The sequence below is a fragment of the Athene noctua genome, chromosome 5 (assembly GCF_965140245.1).
Source record: "Athene noctua chromosome 5, bAthNoc1.hap1.1, whole genome shotgun sequence".
Taxonomy (NCBI): Eukaryota; Metazoa; Chordata; class Aves; order Strigiformes; family Strigidae; genus Athene; species Athene noctua.
The window spans coordinates 67,686,672-67,709,321 of NC_134041.1; the positions used below are offsets into that span (position 1 = coordinate 67,686,672).

Genomic DNA, 22,650 nt, shown 5'->3' on the forward strand with positions numbered 1-22,650 from the left:
TTTCTATGATTAGTATTTCCAATATCCTACTGTGAACAAGTTAAGCTTACAGGTCTGAAGTTTCCTGGATAAGGCCATTATTCCTTATCAACGTTTCCTGATAAAGTAGTGCTGTCAGACGGCAAAGAAATTTTTGGTCATGCTCATTCATCTTTCTGACAGAGGTTGTTGCAATGTAGTTAGGGCTGAAGTATCAAACACAAATGGGAATATTTTTGGAGAAAAACACTTTGGTAGATTAAGTTATTTCCATCAGTTTCATAAATAAGACCACAGTAGTAAACTATTAAAGCTTGATTAGCAGTAATTTCACAATGTCACCTTTTCTCTTTTGCCCAGCAGGGGCTGTTCACAAACACATTTTCTTCAGTCATAACCAAACTGCTAACGTTAGTTTAGCACAAGAAAAAACAGGCATGGCAAACTGTTTTATATTACTATGGTATACCTTCCATATTTTGGTCTAATTACAAGCTTCACAAACCACAGTTTGCTGACTGATTATAAAGAAGTGACAACTTAGAGGATGAGTTTTAATTGGAAATGCATGTTTAAACAATTGTTCTCCAAAACCACAAGAAAGTATTATTTTTCATAGGTACTTCTGGGAGTACTTTTAAGTAGTAACTTCAACACATGTAAATACAATATATCATATAAATGTTTTTATTCAATACAGATAAAATGCCTAAATTACAAACCTCAAATGCTTGTTCAGCACATAAAACATATAAATCAGTGCTGAAGTTATCTGATGAGTCAAGTGGAGATTTTCCTTGACTGGCTGACTTGATCAACTCATAAGCACTCTTCAAAGCCTGAACATCTGAAACAAAAAAGGAATAAAGAACGTAACAGGTAATTTATGCTTCAACGTGGACTGACAAACACAATTGCATTATTTCAGAAGAACTATATGGCATCTTGTTTCTCCTTTACAGAAACAAATTACAAATGTTTAAGGAAAATAATGTGAAACAAATGTTGTTCAAAGTGAGTCACAGTTATAAGATGAAGCATTTAAAATCACCAGTGTTAACACACAAGAAAGTGAACGACTTTGAAGGCCTGATTCAAGGTGCCTGAACAGCACTCTTCCTGTTGACACTGAAATTCGAGATTATGTCCTTAAATTGTTATATGAAGTAGATCTGACTGGAAGAAAACGAGATTAAATTACGAACGCTATAGCAGTTACTTCTTTTGATAGGTAAGAAACACGCTTAAAGCATTCAGAGAAAGAATGCGTTTTCTGAATATTTAGAAGCAAACCAGATTAAGATCACGCAGTTTTCGTGTTTAAAGTGCGATTTTTATCTTACTTATTTTTAAAGAGGGGCGAAATTTCGCAGCCGGCTGAGGCCCTCTCACCTCGGCGGCTGCTCGCGGCGCGGAGCCGCTCCCCGACGGCCAGGTCCATGCCGCCCGCGGACGAGGCTTCACTCCGGGGGACGCTCTACGAAACGAGTCCAAGGCTCGGGGGGGGAGTTTTCCGATGGGGCCTCCCGAAAGCGCCCCCGGACAGCCGGGAGAGCCGGCCGCGGGAGAGTCCGCGCGGAGCAGGGGAGGGCAGGCGCCAGCGGCCCCGCTCCCGCCCCGCCCCTCTCTCCCCGCGTCCTCCGCCGCCACCCAGCGCTGCCGTTACCGCCCGGCGCTCCCGCCGCCGCGCCTATCCCGGCACCGCTCCACAACACCCGCGCGCGCACCCTCCCGCCCTCGCCTGAGGGGAGCCGCGCCCCGCCCCGCCCCCGGTGACGGCAGCGGGCGGCCGGTGGCAGAGGCGGCTGCCGCTCCGCCGGGGCTCCGCCGCAGCTGCGGCCAAGGGCTCGTGCTCGGCCCCGAGCGCCGCAACAACCCACGGGGGGTGGCGGGGCAAATCCCCGCCCCGGCGGAACCGACTGGCATAGCGCGAGGTCGCTTGTCAACCTCCCCATCACGGAAAAAAGGGGAAACGGAGATCGAGTCTCCGCTTCCTGATGGTGATGGTGACTAGTGCCCGGGGCCGCGTCCGCCTCGGCCCGGCGGGAAGGGCCCCGGCCCCCGAACGGCCCCGCCGGGCCCGGCCGCACGGGAGGAGCGGAGCCGAGGAGGGCGGGGCCCTGCTGGGCCCGGAGGCGCGCGCAGAGGGCGGCCGCGCATGCGCCCCGCGCGCGCGGAGGGGCGGTGGCCGCGTTCTTTAGCGACGCGGTGAGACCATGCTGGGGGCGCGCGGGGCGCTGCTGTGGCTGCTGTGGCCGCTGTGGCCGCTGCCCGCCCCCCCCGCAGCCGCCGCCCAGCGCCCCGCCGGGGCCGCGCACCGGGCGGCTTCCCGGAGCGACGAGGCGGCCTCTCGCCGAAGCCCCGCTGCCTGGGCTGGCGCCCGGGTCTCCGCCGCCGGGCCCCGTCGCGCCGGTCCTGCTCCTCCGCCCCGCCGCCGCCGCGCCGCTGCCGGCGGCTTCCCTGGCCGCCGCTTCCCTCTCGGCGCCTGCGGCCTGCGCGACTCCGGGGCTGCCGGCTCGTCCCGCCTCGCCGGCGGCAGCAGGTGGGCGGGGGCCGCGCTCCCTCCGCGCCCAGCACCGGCCGCCCAGCACGAATCGCGGTTTAGCCGCGTTAGTCTCGCCGACTCGTTTTCCGCGCCTCTCGGGCACGTGGCACAGCTTGATTCCGAGTCTGGGCTTGAAAAACCTTACCGAGGCCAGCGTTTTAATGGCTGCGATAAAGCAGGGCTTGGTTACTCTGTGGTGTTTGCAGTGGGAGCTAGAAAGCCTTATCAAAGGAAAAAAGAACTTTAATATAGAGTTGGGAGACAGCAAAACAATTACAGACTGCTAGATGCTGTCAGTGAGGGAGATAGCTTCAGCTATTTGGAGAGCAAAATCCGTGGGTGAACCCTGTCTTTGCAGACTGCAGTTGTAAGGAGGACTGAGAGAAGCTGTACTATGTGGACACCGAATTTCTTTACTGCTTTTTGTTCCAGGGAATTCCAGAGTGATTTCTAAATATACAGAGTATCCACAAAGTTACTACAGTGACAAGATAGGCTCTCTGTAGTTGATTATCAGTGCAAATTATACAATAACTCATGTAAGCTGATGAAAAGTAATACTGTGTTCTGTTGCTGACATTTAGTGATGTAAAATATGAAATTACACAAAAATAGCCTCTTTACCAGTTTTTGGGGCGGGGAGGGCTTGTCTTTCCAGGGCCGTGAGTCAAATGTGTGTGGAAAAATCGCTGATGTTCAGAAGTAACACTCCTTATCCTACTGACACCATTGCTGTGCCTGATGGACGTGATCTGTTCTGCGTGCAGCTGGATGGCTGTAAGTAACCTTTCTTTCCACACGTTTAATTCATAGCTTGCCTCTGCTTAGGGAATCTTCTTTTAAACTTACGTGTTATAATTGTTACTGATTATTTGGGCTGTTATAGTTCCAGAGAGACCCTAGTGTTCTTTTTTGCCTTTTTCTACGAGATTAAATAGTCTTTATAGCAAACATGCTTTCTTGAGGAAACTACACTGTGAACAACTTCTATATACATTTATCTCTGAAAACTTAAGCAGTTTGAATATTTTAAGTTTTGCTGCAGGAGGCCTTCCAGTTTTCAGGTGTATTTTGCACATAAAGAACAGCATTCCAAAGAAAATAAATGGTCCTGAGTAGCACAACTCTGGGTGTTTTCTTTTTCAGTCTAATCATTATATCCTCAAGTGAATAATGTTAAGCTGCTCTGTATACCTGTTTTTGTGAACCTTGCAGGAGCTTAATACTCCACCTTGCAGGAGCTTAATACTCCACCTTGCAGGAGCTTAATACTCCACCTTGCAGGAGCTTAATACTCCACCTTGCAGGAGCTTAATACTCCACCTTGCAGGAGCTTAATACTCCACCTTGCAGGAGCTTAATACTCCACCTTGCAGGAGCTTAATACTCCACCTTGCAGGAGCTTAATACTCCACCTTGCAGGAGCTTAATACTCCACCTTGCAGGAGCTTAATACTCCACCTTGCAGGAGCTTAATACTCCACCTTGCAGGAGCTTAATACTCCACCTTGCAGGAGCTTAATACTCCACCTTGCAGGAGCTTAATACTCCACCTTGCAGGAGCTTAATACTCCACCTTGCAGGAGCTTAATACTCCACCTTGCAGGAGCTTAATACTCCACCTTGCAGGAGCTTAATACTCCACCTTGCAGGAGCTTAATACTCCACCTTGCAGGAGCTTAATACTCCACCTTGCAGGAGCTTAATACTCCACCTTGCAGGAGCTTAATACTCCACCTTGCAGGAGCTTAATACTCCACCTTGCAGGAGCTTAATACTCCACCTTGCAGGAGCTTAATACTCCACCTTGCAGGAGCTTAATACTCCACCTTGCAGGAGCTTAATACTCCACCTTGCAGGAGCTTAATACTCCACCTTGCAGGAGCTTAATACTCCACCTTGCAGGAGCTTAATACTCCACCTTGCAGGAGCTTAATACTCCACCTTGCAGGAGCTTAATACTCCACCTTGCAGGAGCTTAATACTCCACCTTGCAGGAGCTTAATACTCCACCTTGCAGGAGCTTAATACTCCACCTTGCAGGAGCTTAATACTCCACCTTGCAGGAGCTTAATACTCCACCTTGCAGGAGCTTAATACTCCACCTTGCAGGAGCTTAATACTCCACCTTGCAGGAGCTTAATACTCCACCTTGCAGGAGCTTAATACTCCACCTTGCAGGAGCTTAATACTCCACCTTGCAGGAGCTTAATACTCCACCTTGCAGGAGCTTAATACTCCACCTTGCAGGAGCTTAATACTCCACCTTGCAGGAGCTTAATACTCCACCTTGCAGGAGCTTAATACTCCACCTTGCAGGAGCTTAATACTCCACCTTGCAGGAGCTTAATACTCCACCTTGCAGGAGCTTAATACTCCACCTTGCAGGAGCTTAATACTCCACCTTGCAGGAGCTTAATACTCCACCTTGCAGGAGCTTAATACTCCACCTTGCAGGAGCTTAATACTCCACCTTGCAGGAGCTTAATACTCCACCTTGCAGGAGCTTAATACTCCACCTTGCAGGAGCTTAATACTCCACCTTGCAGGAGCTTAATACTCCACCTTGCAGGAGCTTAATACTCCACCTTGCAGGAGCTTAATACTCCACCTTGCAGGAGCTTAATACTCCACCTTGCAGGAGCTTAATACTCCACCTTGCAGGAGCTTAATACTCCACCTTGCAGGAGCTTAATACTCCACCTTGCAGGAGCTTAATACTCCACCTTGCAGGAGCTTAATACTCCACCTTGCAGGAGCTTAATACTCCACCTTGCAGGAGCTTAATACTCCACCTTGCAGGAGCTTAATACTCCACCTTGCAGGAGCTTAATACTCCACCTTGCAGGAGCTTAATACTCCACCTTGCAGGAGCTTAATACTCCACCTTGCAGGAGCTTAATACTCCACCTTGCAGGAGCTTAATACTCCACCTTGCAGGAGCTTAATACTCCACCTTGCAGGAGCTTAATACTCCACCTTGCAGGAGCTTAATACTCCACCTTGCAGGAGCTTAATACTCCACCTTGCAGGAGCTTAATACTCCACCTTGCAGGAGCTTAATACTCCACCTTGCAGGAGCTTAATACTCCACCTTGCAGGAGCTTAATACTCCACCTTGCAGGAGCTTAATACTCCACCTTGCAGGAGCTTAATACTCCACCTTGCAGGAGCTTAATACTCCACCTTGCAGGAGCTTAATACTCCACCTTGCAGGAGCTTAATACTCCACCTTGCAGGAGCTTAATACTCCACCTTGCAGGAGCTTAATACTCCACCTTGCAGGAGCTTAATACTCCACCTTGCAGGAGCTTAATACTCCACCTTGCAGGAGCTTAATACTCCACCTTGCAGGAGCTTAATACTCCACCTTGCAGGAGCTTAATACTCCACCTTGCAGGAGCTTAATACTCCACCTTGCAGGAGCTTAATACTCCACCTTGCAGGAGCTTAATACTCCACCTTGCAGGAGCTTAATACTCCACCTTGCAGGAGCTTAATACTCCACCTTGCAGGAGCTTAATACTCCACCTTGCAGGAGCTTAATACTCCACCTTGCAGGAGCTTAATACTCCACCTTGCAGGAGCTTAATACTCCACCTTGCAGGAGCTTAATACTCCACCTTGCAGGAGCTTAATACTCCACCTTGCAGGAGCTTAATACTCCACCTTGCAGGAGCTTAATACTCCACCTTGCAGGAGCTTAATACTCCACCTTGCAGGAGCTTAATACTCCACCTTGCAGGAGCTTAATACTCCACCTTGCAGGAGCTTAATACTCCACCTTGCAGGAGCTTAATACTCCACCTTGCAGGAGCTTAATACTCCACCTTGCAGGAGCTTAATACTCCACCTTGCAGGAGCTTAATACTCCACCTTGCAGGAGCTTAATACTCCACCTTGCAGGAGCTTAATACTCCACCTTGCAGGAGCTTAATACTCCACCTTGCAGGAGCTTAATACTCCACCTTGCAGGAGCTTAATACTCCACCTTGCAGGAGCTTAATACTCCACCTTGCAGGAGCTTAATACTCCACCTTGCAGGAGCTTAATACTCCACCTTGCAGGAGCTTAATACTCCACCTTGCAGGAGCTTAATACTCCACCTTGCAGGAGCTTAATACTCCACCTTGCAGGAGCTTAATACTCCACGCTAATGGCCTTTATCTCCTTAAAAGATTTAATTGACTGACTGACTAATGCTGTCTTCAGATATAAAAAAGCTTTTATTTCTGCTTGCTGCTCTGTACATCTGAGGATCAGCTCTGGTCTCGAACAGCAGAATTACAAGTTTGGTTCCTCCCCCCCCCCCCCCCCCCAAACCTACTAGACTACCTAAATTCTTTTTGGTACTGCTGTAATCGAGGATACTGCCACTCATTCCTGTTGTTGGTATGATCTGTAGTCCTCAAACTTTGTAAGATGTTTTATTTGGCTGTGTTAAAAAGTTTGTTGTCTGAACCGGTCTATTAGGATGAGTCTACATAGTATGTCCTTAATAATTTGCCATTTTATGACTAAGTGTTCTAGCAGTAATAATTTAACACACTGTAACCATACTGAATACCACTGGGTCAGGAGGGTGTCACTGCAGGATACCAATAGAAAGTCTGGGTTTTTCGGATGCTTACTCTATTCATACTTACTTTGATTTTTACCAGCCTTAATTATTTTGAATCTGTTAAACGTCGCTTTTAGTGAACTCACCTATTGGTAATGTTTTGTCATTAAAATGTCATGTGTGCCTAATTTGGGCATCTTACAGAAATGGGAGCACATATTAAGATAGTTGTCTTAAGCAGTTTTCATGCTTTCTGGAAAGTCACATTTATGTATTAGCACCCGTTTCTCATGAAACTACAAAATAGTGCTCATGATACAATCCTGTTCACAGCTCATATTAGCCTGTTAGCAGTGTTACTATGGATTAATTAATATAAGGTACTATCTACCTTATAATTACTCAAGTTGTTCCTTTTAAAAATATTGGCACAATATTTTTTCTTAGATTTATCTTTTCTGGTAATTTTATATTGGTGGATTTTTTTTTCCTCTTTTCAACCTTTAGCAAAGCTGAACTATTTCCAACAGCCACAGGGTATCAAAGGATCTGATTTTTCAAGGTTCATAGAGAAGTATGGCAAACACTCTTTCTTAGCACCATCAGAAGTCCAGCCATCATTCTCTGCCTTTTACCGGGTGAGTTGAAAGAAAATAGCAATTAGTTTGCAGATACACTTTTATTAAAGCTATCTGTAATGAGAACTAATGAGAACAGGTCGGAAGATTCTTATTTTTCTACCTATAATCCATATTATCCCTCAGGTTGTTTTGTCCTTTATTATGTAAAAAGTTTCTGATTAGTTTTCCTAACTATTTAAAAGTTTGGACAACCCTTTATACAAAACTGGGAGTACTCTAAGGAGAAGTATAAATTTGCCTCTATGCCCTGATGATGTCCTCACCTTGTGCTTGGCCTTAGTATTTCAGAGTCACTTTGTGATTTCTCCAAATTGTCTTTTCAGGCTGGAGATCCAATCCTAATCTACTTTGATTCATTGTCTGTACTGAGCACGCTTAGACAGCCAGTAAAAATGGGAGCCAGTGGACTTTGTGCCGATGGAAATCCTGCTGGTTAGTAAAGGGGAAGGATTTCCTAGGGTGGTTTGCTTCTGTTTTATCTGTTGTCATGTCTTAACTCAGGCTTCCTGGACAGTAAAAGCACAAGCTGTACTCGGATTTTTGCCAACTTGAGCAAGAGCTGCATTACTGACCCTGTCCTGGATGCTGCCTCCTACTACCGTGACTTCACTGTGCTAAAGGTGCGTGTTGTATTTCTTCCTTTTGCTCAACATCTTATTTGCTTGACTATTCATTGCTTCTATTGCAACTTCAGTTAACTGGAAAACTAAAGGTCATCTGGTATGTCATCCCTGATCTCCGGATTGTTAAGGACTACTTGCTGTAAATCCTGTTAAAAATGTCATGATTAGTGATAATACCTCAATCCAAACTACTTTCCCGTAAATTTCAGTTATTAGCGAACTCTTAATGCATTTAACAGGTACTTCATTGATACTTGATAGTTTTAATGGCTTAACTAGGACTCTCTCACACTTTAAACAGACTGTTTATCAAAGTATTTCTATCTGTTCCATCAACTTGATCAAACAAGCAATGCATGTTCTTAGTAAAGAATGGGGATTTGTTTTACACGTTATCTCCAAAATCATACTGAAGGCCAGTTATCAATGTTAGCTCTATATGCATTCGTAGATTGAATTCCACATCAATTTCCCCATTATTTATCTTGACAATAATTTCATAATAATCGATTTATTGTTCTGGCTTCATCGTGTTGGTTTTACTGTATGTGAACATGAGAATATCTCCTCTTGCCTTCTAGAGCTTCTCTGCTGTTCCAAGATAAAATGGCAGTGTAAATATTAACACCTCATTAAGGCTAATGACTCAGTTTACCCTTACACTGGAAATCTAAATCTACATAACTAGTAGAGAGTCTTCTACTGATCAAATTTAACTCATGTTTTCAGGGCGCTTTTTTTTTTTTCTTTTTTTCTTTTTTTCTTTTTTCTCCACTGTGACCAAAATTTAATTATTCCTTAAATGGAAGCTGAAGTGATTACTTGATTGGATGGACAGGTTGGATGGCGCTTTGAGCAACCTGGTCTAGTGGAAGGTGTCCCTGCCCATGGCAGGGGGTTTGGAACTAGATGATCTTTAGAGTTCCTTCCGACCCAAACCTGTCTGATTTCAGAAGGGGAAGCTCCAGGAATGGATCAAAGATGCTGATACTTTAAATTATTTGCATTCTGCAGATCAGTGACAAGAATAAAACTTGTCTTCTGATGCTCTAAAAATGCTTTCTGTGGATTATGTCTGTGATTTCTAGATCACAGATTGATGACAAGTTTTACACGTCTGGAATAAACAAAGTAATTTTTGTCAATATAATATGTAGGCTCTATTTAGGGATGGTTTCATGACTTTAGGCACGTGCAAACCCAGAAAATCAGTTGGCTTTTTGGTGCTGCATGTTGTTTTCTTTGTTTTCTCCAGGTCCCAATTAATGACACCATAGTGCAGTCCATGAAGGTCAGTCTCTATTGCCCATAAAAATAATTTTTGCTTCTGAAATAAAACTCATCGGGAATCTTGGGCATCCATAGTAATGCCCATGGTTTGGGAACTTGGAAGAATGGGAATGTTGTGTCTGAGACAAGATTTTTTGGGCATAAATGTGACATTATAGAGAAAAAAATGGGGATAAAAGGAAAGATGTACTTTAAAATGAATGGGCGTGGATAGGGCTAGAGTCACAGAGGTAGCTTATTTTCTTAGAAAAAATTTGGCATCTGGAGATGAGTGATATGTCCACAGATCACAGCTTCCTCAGGAACCTGACTTGGAGGAAAAAGCAGTGGAAAAAGAGTAAGAAAGGCACACTTCTTTTAAACATCTGCTAATTGTTAGTATGCTTACTCTCTCTAGGTAAAGGTCGCAGCAGTTGCACCACCCGGAGCTCCCCACATGAAAGACAACACATGTAACAATGTTGTTTCTGAGGTATCTGAATCTTCCTTCCTATGGGCAGCTCAACACTAGCTTAAAGTCATTGCCCTGTTACCTGACTCTGACTCCGATTCTTTTCTGAATTGGACGTTCAGGTGATCTACGAGATAGAATTCAGCGGCACACATGGGATTCAGAGTGTTTCTGTCCAGTTCAAAGTGAGCAACATCTCTGGGAATTCAGGATCATCTCTACAGCAGCACTTCACTTTGCGTTTCTGGGTCAGTGCCCCCATCCTCCCCGGGCAGTTACCAAGTTTGCAGGCTGTAGTTTGTGACCCAGTTTTGTACAGATGAGGTGGGAAAAGGTTAGAGCAGTGTCACTGTGGTATGGTAGTACCAGAACCCTGGGACACAGCTGGCGGTTGAAGGAAGGAGGGGGGTCTGCTCTGCTCTCAGGTAAATCATGTTAGTAGAAAAATTCAGGCTCGGTGCAAGCATGCAGTCTTGCACTGTACATGTTTGAAGGAGCTGATTATTTTTATCTGATTATTTTTTGGTGGTGTTTTGATTTGGTTTTGGGGGTTTTTTTGGTGGAGGAGAGAAGGGGATAGGATGACATCAGGGTCACCAGCATAGTCTTGTGAAGGAAAGGGTTGGAGCTGGTGCTGTATCTGAGGTGTTCAGTATTTGTGAACAAAGTTACTTTCGAGGGGGTGGAAATCTGGGAAATACTAATGTGTGTTGAAGTTCATATAAGCGTTGTCCCACAGAGGCAGTGTAAAGTGGAGTAAGTGGTGACCTCGGGTTGGTAAGTGTACAGCACAACCTTGCTGAAGTCATCCCCAGAGGCTCTCCCCATAAAACAATTTAGAAATGGAATCTGCTGCTCAGAATCAGGATCAGGGCAGGGTTTGTTCTGCAGATCATCTGTAGAATTGCCCAGACTGATGTGCTCACTTCCTTAGAGACAAATGCTGAGCAATATGAATTCATCATCCCAAGAACTGTCCAGGTAGCATCCACATTTCAGGGGACTGATGTTTAGTTTTTGCACTTTGTGGACTGCAGATGGCCAGGTAAGAAAGAGGGTTTGGAAACAAATAATGGAGGTTTTAGTAGTGCATAATATTCAGTCATTCAAAAATTGGGTTACATTTACGTTTTTGAGAATGTGAGTTTGATTTTCTGAGATGAATGGATCTCGTTGGTGATAACGTTTTTCTCCTCCTTTCTTTCTTCCCCTTGTAGACCAGGACTCTTTCTCATATGTTGCCTAGAAGTGGAAACCCTGGCTACATCACTGGAGCACCACTGTTGATTGCAGACAGTGGTGCCATGCAGCATGTATCCTTTCTCTGCTATCAAGTTTTATTTCTCACTGGGTTTACTGACATCTGATGCTCTACTGCCTGGACTTCAGAGATTCTACCTTGACCTGTGAGGATACACCTCAGTATTACATTGCAGCCATGAGAGGGCCTTTCCAGTCATGACTGAATTGTAGTCCTGTGATAGGGATAAGGAGAAATGTGGGGTGAAAGGATTATTAAATACAAGTTGGGTGTCCTGTATTGTCTGTTTATGCTTTTGTCTGGCTTCTTGACATGCAGTTAGATGAGCATTTTGTGGAGCGAAGGTGATGGAAGTTGCTCACAGTTCCACAGACACACAGTACAGTTTGGAAGAAATACGAGGACAGGCTGCAAGCTCAGGTAACAACACCCTCTGCGGTCACCCTTCCTGACACATTTGGAAGGTGTGGACCCACATAGCATGTTTTTCCTTAGTCTCTCAAGACAGTGCTGTGGAGCCTAGGTCCTTCCCAGTGGGTCTCTCATATACTCTTAAGAGGACTTGAATGTCACGGGTGGTGGACCTGGAGAACATTCTGAACACTGAAAGTCTTCTGGGACGTTTTGAGGCTGTAGGCTGCCAGCATGTCTTGGGCAAGAGTAGAGTTTGTATTTGAGGAGTGAATTATAATGGAACCGTAAAAATGATTGATGATTTGGATCATTCTTTTGTTGGTGACAGGGCAGGTATATGACCGCTGATGTGACAAGATGGCTAAGGAGCTGATGTGACAAGATGGCTAAGTTTTCCTTATCAAGCGCTACCCTGCCATGTTCTTCCTTTTCATTGCAGAGGGGATTGAGACAGCATCCATTTAATACCAGTACTTTAGTAATGATTCTATCGACTCATTACAAGAGTGGAAGAAATACTCATTACAGAAGAAGGATGTTAATAATGTGGGGTTTTTTTGTCCAGGAAATCACTTTATTAAAGCTGTTATTTTCTCATTTCCAGCCTATCACCAATACTGGAAGAAAATAACTGTAATTACATCCAGCAGAAGTTATACAATGCTCTTCAGGGAATGAAAAAAGCGGAGGACCTTGCTATAACTGGCAGTGCTCACTCAACCCGGGCAGAAGAGTGGACAACCATTCTGATTCAGAACTGCAGCGTGCAGGTAATACGAATGCAAAAAGACCAGCTGTGAATATTTTTCCTTTCATGTCTTTGTATTGCCTTGGGAAGCATAGGCATGTGAAAAAAAGAACGAGCTTGTTCGTCTGGCCTTACTGTCTTTGTATGACAATCTACAGACTTTCAGGGGTCTTAGTGCCTGTAAGCAGTCATTCTTATTTTGGTTCATATCTATTAGGATACTTAGTAAACAAAAAAAACAACCCACTGTCATTTAATACCTCTTGAATCCTGTTTTTGCTACTTAAATGGGCAAAAAGAGTTTAATACTGAATCCAGTGTTGTATTACCTGTTTTTCTAACAGCCTTCTCATACTAATATTGCCTGGTTAATTCCTATCAATTTAATGGTTTTACTATTAGCTTCCTTTCTGATTTTCCAGTTTCTAGGGATATTTATATGTTACCTAATAAGGTTAAAAGTTTGCAATCCAAGTACTAATGGAGAAGGGAAGTTCTATTTTAATACGTATTAATCTGTCAGGAGATGGCCTAATAGAATGCAATATTCAAGTGGTAGAGCTGAGGCAAATTCTGTTTTGAAATGAGATGACAGTGAGATGGGTGTAGCTCTAAAATGGGTGGCTGACCTGATCAGAATTTATAGGGTTGGTGCAGAAGCAACTGATTCCGGTTCTGTGACTTATGCTATCCAGAATACTAGACTTTGACCATAATGGCCCTTTTTCACCTTCAAAATACTGTGTTAAGATGTTTGGGGTATGTTTTATTTTTCAGGTTGTGAATTGCACTTCTTGTTGCATGGTTCCTGTGACCCTGGAGATACAGATATTGTGGTCTAAGGTGGGCCTTCTGTCCAACCCACAAGCTCAAATACTGGGTGCACGGTACCTTTATCAGTGTCAGCCCCTGAAGGTATGGAATTTAAAACCCCTCCCTCATACACAGAGGTAATTAAATGGGATTCACAGGTTATTTAAGAACCAAGGAATGAAATGGTCCTGACATTACTAAGTTGGGATTTACTGACTTTTAGCAGTGGTCTGGATGCAATGGCAAGAGTTTGTATTTAACAGCTCCATAGAGGAAGATGGTTTTATGGTCTTACCAGTACTGTCCTTAATCAGTTGTACAACTGGAAAAGGTACCTTATTTCTAGCCCCAAACCGCCTTCTGCCACTTAAGGACTCAAACTTTAAACTTTTAATTATGCTCAGTATAAAGTAGTAGTTAGAAGCATTAAATAACTATATGTTTATCTAGTTGTCTCTTAAAGCCTTGATAGGGAATTTGAGTTGATATGTATTTGACAGACTCCACAGTATGCTGATAATATGTGCAAGAAAATATTTCTATTCCTCTAGGGGTTCTGAAATCACCAACAGGTAGCTGGGGAAGAGGCTAGTGCTGATGATAGCTGATTTGAAGAATTAGGGGGAAAGGGTGTAAGCCAGAAAGCAGATTTCTAAGAGAAGAGTACATGACTGAAACATTCAAGACTGTGTTGGATGGGGCTCTGAGCAACATGATCTAGCCAAAGATGTCCCTGCTCATTGCAGGGGGGTTTGGCTAAATGACCTTTGAAGGTCCCTTCCAACCCAAACTATTCTGTGATGTCAGCAGGAAGGTGGAGCTAACAGGTCCTCAAAAGAGAATGAATAGTCTTTTTCAGGCATGTGTCAGTGGATCCCATTTTGGTGCAAGACTGGATTCCTGACTTCAGAAAGTCTTTTGGGCAGCACATGTATTTCAAGGCTTATACTGCTCTTCCAGGGCTTTAGGGGGAGCAGCTGACACCTGCCCATGGCGTTCTCATGGCAGTGACGTACAACATGGCAAGTGTCTGTCTGATCTGTTACTACTCTTTGAATTTTGAGACCCAGTTTCTTCTTTGAGACTCGGTCTAAGTGAGATTTTACATCACTTGCTTAGTTGTGTCTCATGGTACCTCTTAGTCCTCTCTTCTTGCAACATACATGAAAAGAACATGATAGGAAAATGTTCACTGTGTAAAACATGTTGCCCTGAGGCAAACGGACACCCTTGCCCCACAAAAATATTTTCTAAATCTGAGCTGTTACATGGCTCCATTAACAACACTTCTGTCTGAGGAGGGAGACTTGCATTCCTAGTAAAAGTGCAGGGTACAGGATTAGGCTAGTAAAAGTGCAGGTAAGCATTAGCCAGTCTAGAACTGTGAGATTCAGATTTCATCAGTCTGAGCAATGGATGCCAGTTACTTTAGAGATGTAAGGTATATTGCAAATCCAATGATAAAGCAAGTTTCCAGCAAGAAAAGAAGACAGTTAAAATCAGAACCGACCTCATCAGTGACAATCCACAAATTAGGGTTGTTAGTAAAGACATTTCAGCAAAGGTACCAATCAGTACTGTACCCAGCAGTTAAGAATTACAGCCATTTGCAAGCATGTCAGTGAGATCACCAATGTGTGCTGTATATTGCTTTACTTCTAAATTATGTCACTTCCTAGTTCTAGCCTACAGATTCTCTATCCAAGAACTGTTCATTTTTAGAGAAAACCTTTTCCTTTAGACCATGCTGTTTCACTGGAGAGTTGCTTTAGTGACTGACCAGAAAACACAGAATCCAGGAAAGACATCCCATTTCCTACACCCACCCACAGTATCTGGTCACAGTTGTATTTGGACTTCCTGAAAATACAAGATGGTCTTCAGTGATGTTGAGCTATACAGGGTGTTGCTTGTGGCTGCCTTCTGCCAGCTGTTGAGGAGGGGTCGTCTATGGGGTTTCTTCCCCACTAATCTCTGATTTTAAGGCAGATTTTGAAAGTCCAGAATCATTTTGAGGCTTCTTGTTGACTCAGGCAATTGTGCCTACCATGTGTTTGTTTACTCCTTGATAGGAGAATTTATATCCACCAAGGGTGAAGTGGAGATTCTGATTGTAACTACTCAGCAGTAGTAATTTGTGATCTGGGACGGAGGGCAAGAAGGCCCCACTGCAACAAGAGGTTAAAATGACTGGAACCAGGGATGCCAGAGACAGATTCCTTGCAAGGGAGTAAAGTTTCCCTTGGCCATGAGATAAGAAACAGCCTCAGCATTATCTTGTAGCCATCCTGGAATGGGAACACCCTGCGTCACAAGCTCAGGGGCCACCTTTGGGCAGCAGAGCTGGGTTGGGGATGGACCCACAGCTGGGCTGAGGTGTCCCATGCTGATGCTCTCGGGACTGGGGCTGGTGCAAGTGATTATAAGGAATCTGCTCATGATGCGTCTTTGCGGACTCCATGTAGAACCATGTATGATGATTGGAGTCTGCCCAATGCATTGTTTATTACATTTTTCTTTACGTTTAAGCACAAAAGTGTTTTTAATTTGCCTCAAGAGGTACCATAAAAATTCCCTAACAGGAATCTTGTATTTTTCTCTTTAAGAGTCATGAATTCTGTCTTGGAACTTTTTTGAATGTTTCCTGCACAGCTTTGCTCTAAAGGCAAGCAGTGTCCCAGATTGTTTGCAGGGAAGTGAATGCAATGGTGATTTCTCAGATTGGCTTAAACCACTGCAAGTGCAGGAGGTATGCTGCCAGTAGATCCCTCTCTCGAGGTTAGCGTGCAGAGCTGGGAGGCTGGGGCAGGGAGTGAGGCTGCTCTTTTGGCAGTGGCATGGTCTTAAGTCAGCCCAAGCTAGCAATGAAACTCCACACAGCTCAAGGAGCCAGTGTATTGTCTTATAGCATTCTGTTGAAACAGAAAGGAACTGAGGCCTTAGAAGTTAAGTCCTCAGTTCCATCTTTACTAACTGACCTACCCATCTGTCTCCTTTCTGAAACAATATCCTAAAATGTGAGAAATTAGTTGTTGTATTGGGTCCTTGCTTTATTTTATTGATATTTTATTGAAAGGATCAAATCTTGTGGCAGTCCTCTCTGTTTCTGGCAGAAATCTCCTGTTCAAAGGGCCAGATGATCTTATCTTACATAAAATATATAATAATATATTATAAAATTATAATTATAATTTTATCATTATAAAATATAATTATAAAAAATGAAGTTATCTTTGCTTATGTTCTTGTTACCCACTAGCTGATACATCTTTCCTCTGAATAGAAGACTTACTCTAGCAGAGCTTGAGTCACTGCTTCCATTCTGGAGATCTGTAACACATGATGCACAGTAGCTACCAATCTTTCCCCAGACCTGTGCCCTCGATTTACATAATGAGTATCAATCCTAGGGAAGCAGGGTTACTCCACTAAAAATATGTATCTGAAGCACTTAATTCCTACCATTCTGAAGACACCTTGCTTGCCAGTTGCCTACAGTGGGTTTCTATTAGAAAATCAAGGAGATGTGTCTCTTGTATTTAGTTTGCTAAGCTCTTTGTGCTTTCTTTCTTGTTACAGTTCCTAAACACAAGCGTGTTACCTTTGACAACTGTTGTCACTTTCACTGACATGACAGAATGGCCAGAACCTCCACGAGGCCAGCCCCAAGTGCACTGGAAACTCCCATTTGACATCTTTTTCCCACTCAAAGTGGCAATGAATTTGGAAAGAAGTTACAGAGATGATCTGGCTGCCTGTTTTTTGTTGATTCTAATAATATCTAGTATTCTCTGCTTTTGAAAAGTTAAATAGACGGGGGCCTGTACTTAAAGTTCGGTAAGTTGATAGATCTTACTTACAGATCATAGACTTAGACACATAGAGACAAAGCCATGTGACCAGCTTTTGTCCTGTGTCCTGTCATGCCTCTGTTCTCCATATGCACTGTCTGCAAACCTCACTGCAGTGAAACACTTGAGGGATGGAGGGATCAAGAGATGGTGCGTTAATGAGGAACAAGGATGTTAAAAGGAACATTACATGTTTCCAGAAACTGAAAGTTTTTTCTAAACCAAGGAGTATGGAGAGACGAGCAAGGTTCATCCGGTCATCTTGCTGCTGGAGAAGCACCTGATTTTTTCTACCTGGAACTGACCACTTAAAATATAGGAGCCATCCCAGGCAGCCTGAATTACATGTCTGCCAGTCACCTTTAACCTGTCAGTGTTACGTGACAACCATCTCTGTACAGTTTTTGACTCTTATTTTTCATATCTTTTCAAATACAGATATTACATTGAAAGTTTTGTGTCCTAATCACTGTTTACATTAGCAATAGTGTTACACAAAGCAAAGTAATTGCAAATGTTCCATCCTCTGAAATTTAACTGAATTTTAGTTGTTTGTCAAGGCAGCTTCCTTCCTGATCTTTTTTTTTCTTGAAGAAACAGGCCCAAATATGGCTTTGCCTAGATAAGGAACGTTCTCTTGTGGCTCTAGATATGAACTGGACTGATAATGATAGCCACTGAAATTCTAGGTGACACATCAGAGACAGTTGTAAACAGTCCTAAAGAAAAAAATCAACTTTTTGCTTGGAAGAATTTGTAGATGTATTATGAGACTGAAGCTTACTGCAATACCTTTCCTCTGGCTCAGTCTCTAGAACCAAAATGTAAGTTTATTGGTTTTGAAGTTGAAGGTGATCTTCTGATTATCTAGTCTGCTCTACTGCATCACACAGGGTAAGGAAATCTGCGCAATCATTCCATGAAGTTGGTGGACAACAGTATGTTTTTTAGCAAAGGATTTATTATTTATCTTAAATTCTTCAGGTGGAAAAATCTGCCCCATCTAATGTCAAGGACTCCAGTGGAATCAATAATGGACAACCTTGCCCTACCTTTAAACAAAATGTTTCTTGTTTGTGTATAGCAACTTTGTTGCTCTTCCTCATTACAAACTTAAAACAGAAGAGTGCAAAAAACCCGCTGGAAAACTTGTAATTAGTCAGGATATCAAAGATGATAACCTGAATAAAACAAAATCACAGCCCATCTAAAACATGTAGCTTATGGGATAGCTTCACATATTTAACTTTCCATTGTTTGCATGGTTTATTAGCTTGGAAAGAATTCTGTGCTAGAGTCTGCTGCTTCCATTGCTTCTGATTCCGGGGCAGCCCATGAAAGCCAGTGGGAACACGTGAATTCTGCTTTTATATGTGGCTGGTGGTATCAGTACAGCAACAAGCTTTGATTTTAGATAGACATGGCTTCTCAGCTGTGCCCATAGTATCTTTGCAAAGCTTTCAGCAAAACACATTTCTAGTGTATGTCACATGTACTCTCGTGCTCCTAATTTGTGCAATTCCGGAAATTAATTTAGAGGTGACAGTAACTGAATGGAACAAAGGGTTAGAGGGAGAAACTTGCCAGATGTCACATTGCCAAGTGTGTCAGGATATGACTTGAATGAAAAGGGTCTGGCATCTCAGTTTTCTGCATTATTGAGGTAATTCAATTAAGTGACTGCAGAGATTCTTTTTATTGTAAGAGCTGCAAATACATGGTAGTGCTGTAAGAATGCATTGCCTTACTATTGTAATTCCCTGTCATGTCCCTAACCCCCAGCATGTCATGTTTTCTAGCACACGTTTGGCTCCTCTGACATTTCCTTGCTGCGGGAAATGGGGCTGAGAAGACCCTTGTCTGTAACCTGGTCTCAGCTGACCTCGGGCATGTTCAGTTCTAGCCCTGCTATACCACATGGGTGTGGGGTTAGAGTCTGCAGTTCTGTATGGCAGGTTATTTCACTGTCTGCTTTGTCATGTTATATTTTTCCCCACTTTTTGAACTTAAATGGCCTCTGTTGCAACTGAGTATCAGGCAACAATGCCACACACAAAGCCGAGATGTATGTCAGATATACAGAACGGGGTATTTAATACTCCGTGTCAAAGGGCTTAGACAACGCTGCCTGATTTCTCTGCTGCCAGCATTCTGTCTAGACCACCTTTCCCATGTATCCTGTCTGTTTTGAGGCAGTAAGTTGTTTTTACACTAAGTGAAAACTGCAGTTTCGGATTGCAGAGTAGGAGCAGAGATACAAAAAGTGAATTAAGTGCATTGTTAGCAGCGATGTGAATTAGGCTGCCCACCCTGCTCTTAGTTCAGATCTCTCTGTGGGGTTGTCACGCTGTAAGCGAATAGCAGAGAGTGTTTTCATTCTTGCTGTCTGAACGAGTACTGCTTATTTTCATTGTAGATTCCTCCTGCCATCCAGCAAACAGTGAGAATGTGAATGTCTGAAATATTCTGAGATCATTCTCCCTTCTGTAAAGTAAGAATACACATAAAATGCGAAGGAAAAGCTAAAGAAGACATCTTAAAGATTTCTGTGAGCTCCTCAGCGTGGATCCATCGAATAACGAGCCACGGTCGAGGTGTTGGCCGAGCTCCGGGCGCGGTAGCCAAAGGAGCGGTGTCGGACCGTGCCCCCGCCGCCCTCCCCGGGCTCAGCTCACTTCCCCGGTGTCGCTGCACTCCCCAGGCCTTGGGGAACAAAGCAGCTCTGGCGGAACGCGCCGCTGCCGCGCGTCCGCCGCTTCCGGGCAAGATCCCGCGGGAGCGCGCGGCACCGCGCACTGTGTCACCGGCGCCACCGACGGCCCCGCGCCGGCGGCCGCTCCTGCACGGCGCGTTTCCCTCTCGCGCCGCTTCACGTCCACCCGTGCTGCGCGCCGAGCCCCGCCGACACCGGCTGCGGGCGGCCACCGCGGGCCGAGCTGGCGCTGCCCCCGAAGCCCCGCGGGGGGGTGCGCCGGGGAGCACGGAGCAGCCGCCCCCGCTACGGCTGCGGAATGAACCGACCCCGGCCCGGCTCCGCCCAGGGCCGAGACTCGGCCGCAGCCGCCGCCGTCCCGCGCCCGGTCGCACCAGAGCGCGCGCCCGCGCACAGCCCCCGCCTCCTCCGCACCCGCGCGCGCTGCCCGCCGGGGGCGGGGCCGGGCCGGAAGCGGCGTGAGGCGGCGGCGGCGGCGGGCGGGTGAGTGAGCGAGCGAGCGAGGGCCGGGCCGCGCTCCGCGCCCGGCGCTGGCGAGCGGCCTCGGCCCGCGGCGGCGAGCTGTGTCCGGGGCTGGGAGGCCGCGGCGAGGCCCGGTCGCGCTGCCCGGGAGGCGCCGTCGAGGCGGGCCCGTGCTGCTGCGGCTGAGCGCGGCGGGACGAGGCGCGGCCGGCGCTGGGCCGGATCGGGCCGCCCGGTCCCCCTCCGCGTGCGTCGGAGCCGTCGCTGCCGGTTCCCCTCCTGGGACGGGAGGGTCAGGTCCGGTGTCGGTAGGGCTGGCAGCGGCGGGATGAGGACTCTGGGGAGGGAAAAAAAAACCAACAAAAAAACCCCACGAGCTAATCCTTGAAAGAGTAGAGGTGAGGACGTCGCGGCAGCGCTGCGTCGCGTCTGCGTGCTCCCTGTTGTGGTTCTCGCAAGCTTCCAGAGCCCCGCAGCCTTCGGGTCACGCCTCGACGGCTGCAGAGCGTTGTTACCTCGTGGAGTTGTTGGCGAAGCGAAATTACAGTTCGCACCCTGCAAGCACTATGTGATACGAGCTCCATTGGCCTCATTCTTCCGGAGCTCTATGAGAGCAGAGCTGTTGCTCCTCTTGAGATTCCTTTTTCCTCCCTCGTCAATTGAGTCTACTCACAAGATTTTTGCATGCCCATAGAAAATATTTAAACCCTTCTGACACTTGCATGACACGTAAAAGTTATTACCTAGGTGTTGACCTGATTCTTGGTGATAAGCCCGTGTTGTTCACTTCATGTTTCTTCACAGGAGATAAACCAGGATCAGATCAGAGGGTTTTTTTAAGAAACCTGATAGCTCTCTGAAAGAAGTGATAAAACTGTAGATAAAGGAGGCTTAATGAGCAAAGCTTACAGTTTTCCAAAAGTCTTTAGCAGGTGTCTCTGTACTACGAAGTCAAGAACAGTTTTGGGTTTTTTAAATGAAAAATAGCTAAAATGCTTCCATAAATGCTTATATCTGTGCTAACTCTGTACCCTAAAAAATGATGGTTACTTGGAAGTGTTTATCTTCTTTCTGTTGTCAGATTTGCTCTTGGTGACACTGAGAAGCAATTTAGAAAGAGTTAAAGTTTTCTTTTTTCCTGTTTATAGTATTTATATTTAATCACTTTAGAAAGTACATGAACTTTTCTGTATATGTGTCAGTGAATAATACTTGTGTTAATTGCTCTACTGATTTGTTTGGTGGTTTGCTGTACTACCTTGTTCTTCTAAGCTACTCTTTGCCAGGGCTGTCATCAGGAGTGTATTCAGGGAACATCTTTCAGGCCTAGCTTCAGTAATTTTTCAGTTGTTCTTGTTGCACGTTGTATTAGTAGGAATACAAAAGCAATGGTATTTTTGTTTTTTGCAGCATCTAGGGAAGAAAACATTGGAGAGTCAGTGTGGATGGTATTCTGAAAAGTCAGTTTGAGGTGCAGTGAAATTCAAAAAGCAAACAGACTGATAGAAATTACCAGGTAAAGAATGCAGTGCAGAATAACAGACCATGTCAGGCCACAGTATAAATCCTTGCCTTGTCCAGACTTGAGTCCTCTGTGCAGTTCTGGACTTTCCCTTGGGTAATGTGCTATACTCAGTTTAGGATAATTGGGGAGGTGGAGGAAAAGCAATGGAGATGATTGTAGATCTGAAATAGCCTTGATATAAGGAGAGTAACAGCATCCTGTACTGACTTATTAGTGGCAGCATAGCTGAAGGAGTTGCTGTGATTCTCTCTTGCTTGTGCTAGTACTCACATGATTGTACAGATAGGTGGGTCAGTTGGCCTTTGACCAAAATATTACCATGACCAAGCTGATTTTCAGAGGGGGGTGGGAACTGCAACTTTGAGCAGGAGGGGTGGCAAAACTGGTGCACTTCGGGTGCTAGAATTGTTTAGGGATAACTTGAGCATCATAGCAGAGGGAGGAATGAGAGGGTAGGTGCACTACAAGTCTGTACAGTCATGAGTGGCATGGAGGAGTTGATTAGCCCCAGAGCCATGCAAAGCTGGAGACCGGGAAGAATACTCAGGTAGTTTTAATTCCTTTCTTGCCCTGCCCATGTACTTTATCTGGGCATCTGACGGACTGCTGTTCTACTGATGTGTTTTATTTTTCTTATTTTCCCCGTTAGGATTTGGGTGTCAGCTTAACCTCTATAGAAACTGAATGTCATCTTGTTTCTCCCCCACCCCAAAAGAAGAGGGGAAGATGTTGTGAGGGCAGAGAATAAAAAAGTAAAGGTAGGTAAAGGAAAA

General features: G+C 45.0%; 1 protein-coding gene and 1 long non-coding RNA gene across 2 annotated transcripts; one reads left to right on the forward strand and one right to left on the reverse strand.

The window, feature by feature from the left end:
- Positions 1-643: 643 nt before the first annotated feature.
- Positions 644-1,709, reverse strand: LOC141961228 (uncharacterized). The gene is made up of 2 exons (XR_012633743.1): positions 1,323-1,709; positions 644-826 (listed from the first exon to the last, which is right to left on the reverse strand). It is a non-coding gene; the product is annotated as an uncharacterized LOC141961228 (long non-coding RNA).
- A 376-nt stretch (positions 1,710-2,085) lies between these two features.
- TCTN3 (tectonic family member 3) lies at positions 2,086-17,629 on the forward strand. Its single transcript, XM_074908026.1, has 13 exons — positions 2,086-2,521; positions 3,168-3,301; positions 7,593-7,723; positions 8,050-8,158; positions 8,228-8,346; positions 9,605-9,640; positions 10,037-10,111; positions 10,213-10,338; positions 11,308-11,403; positions 11,674-11,771; positions 12,370-12,535; positions 13,291-13,428; positions 16,906-17,629. Exons 1-13 carry the CDS (start codon positions 2,196-2,198, stop codon positions 17,125-17,127), a joined length of 1,776 nt encoding a protein of 591 aa, XP_074764127.1. The 5' UTR covers positions 2,086-2,195; the 3' UTR covers positions 17,128-17,629.
- Positions 17,630-22,650: the final 5,021 nt, after the last annotated feature.

Coding starts and splice junctions, on each gene's coding strand:
- TCTN3 (XM_074908026.1), top strand. CDS start 2,196: ATGCTGGGGGCGCGCGGGGCGCTGCTGTGGCTGCTGTGGCCGCTGTGG. Junction 8,159..8,227: donor TGCCGATGGAAATCCTGCTG/GTTAGTAAAGGG, acceptor GTCTTAACTCAG/GCTTCCTGGACAGTAAAAGC. Junction 9,641..10,036: donor CCATAGTGCAGTCCATGAAG/GTCAGTCTCTAT, acceptor TACTCTCTCTAG/GTAAAGGTCGCAGCAGTTGC.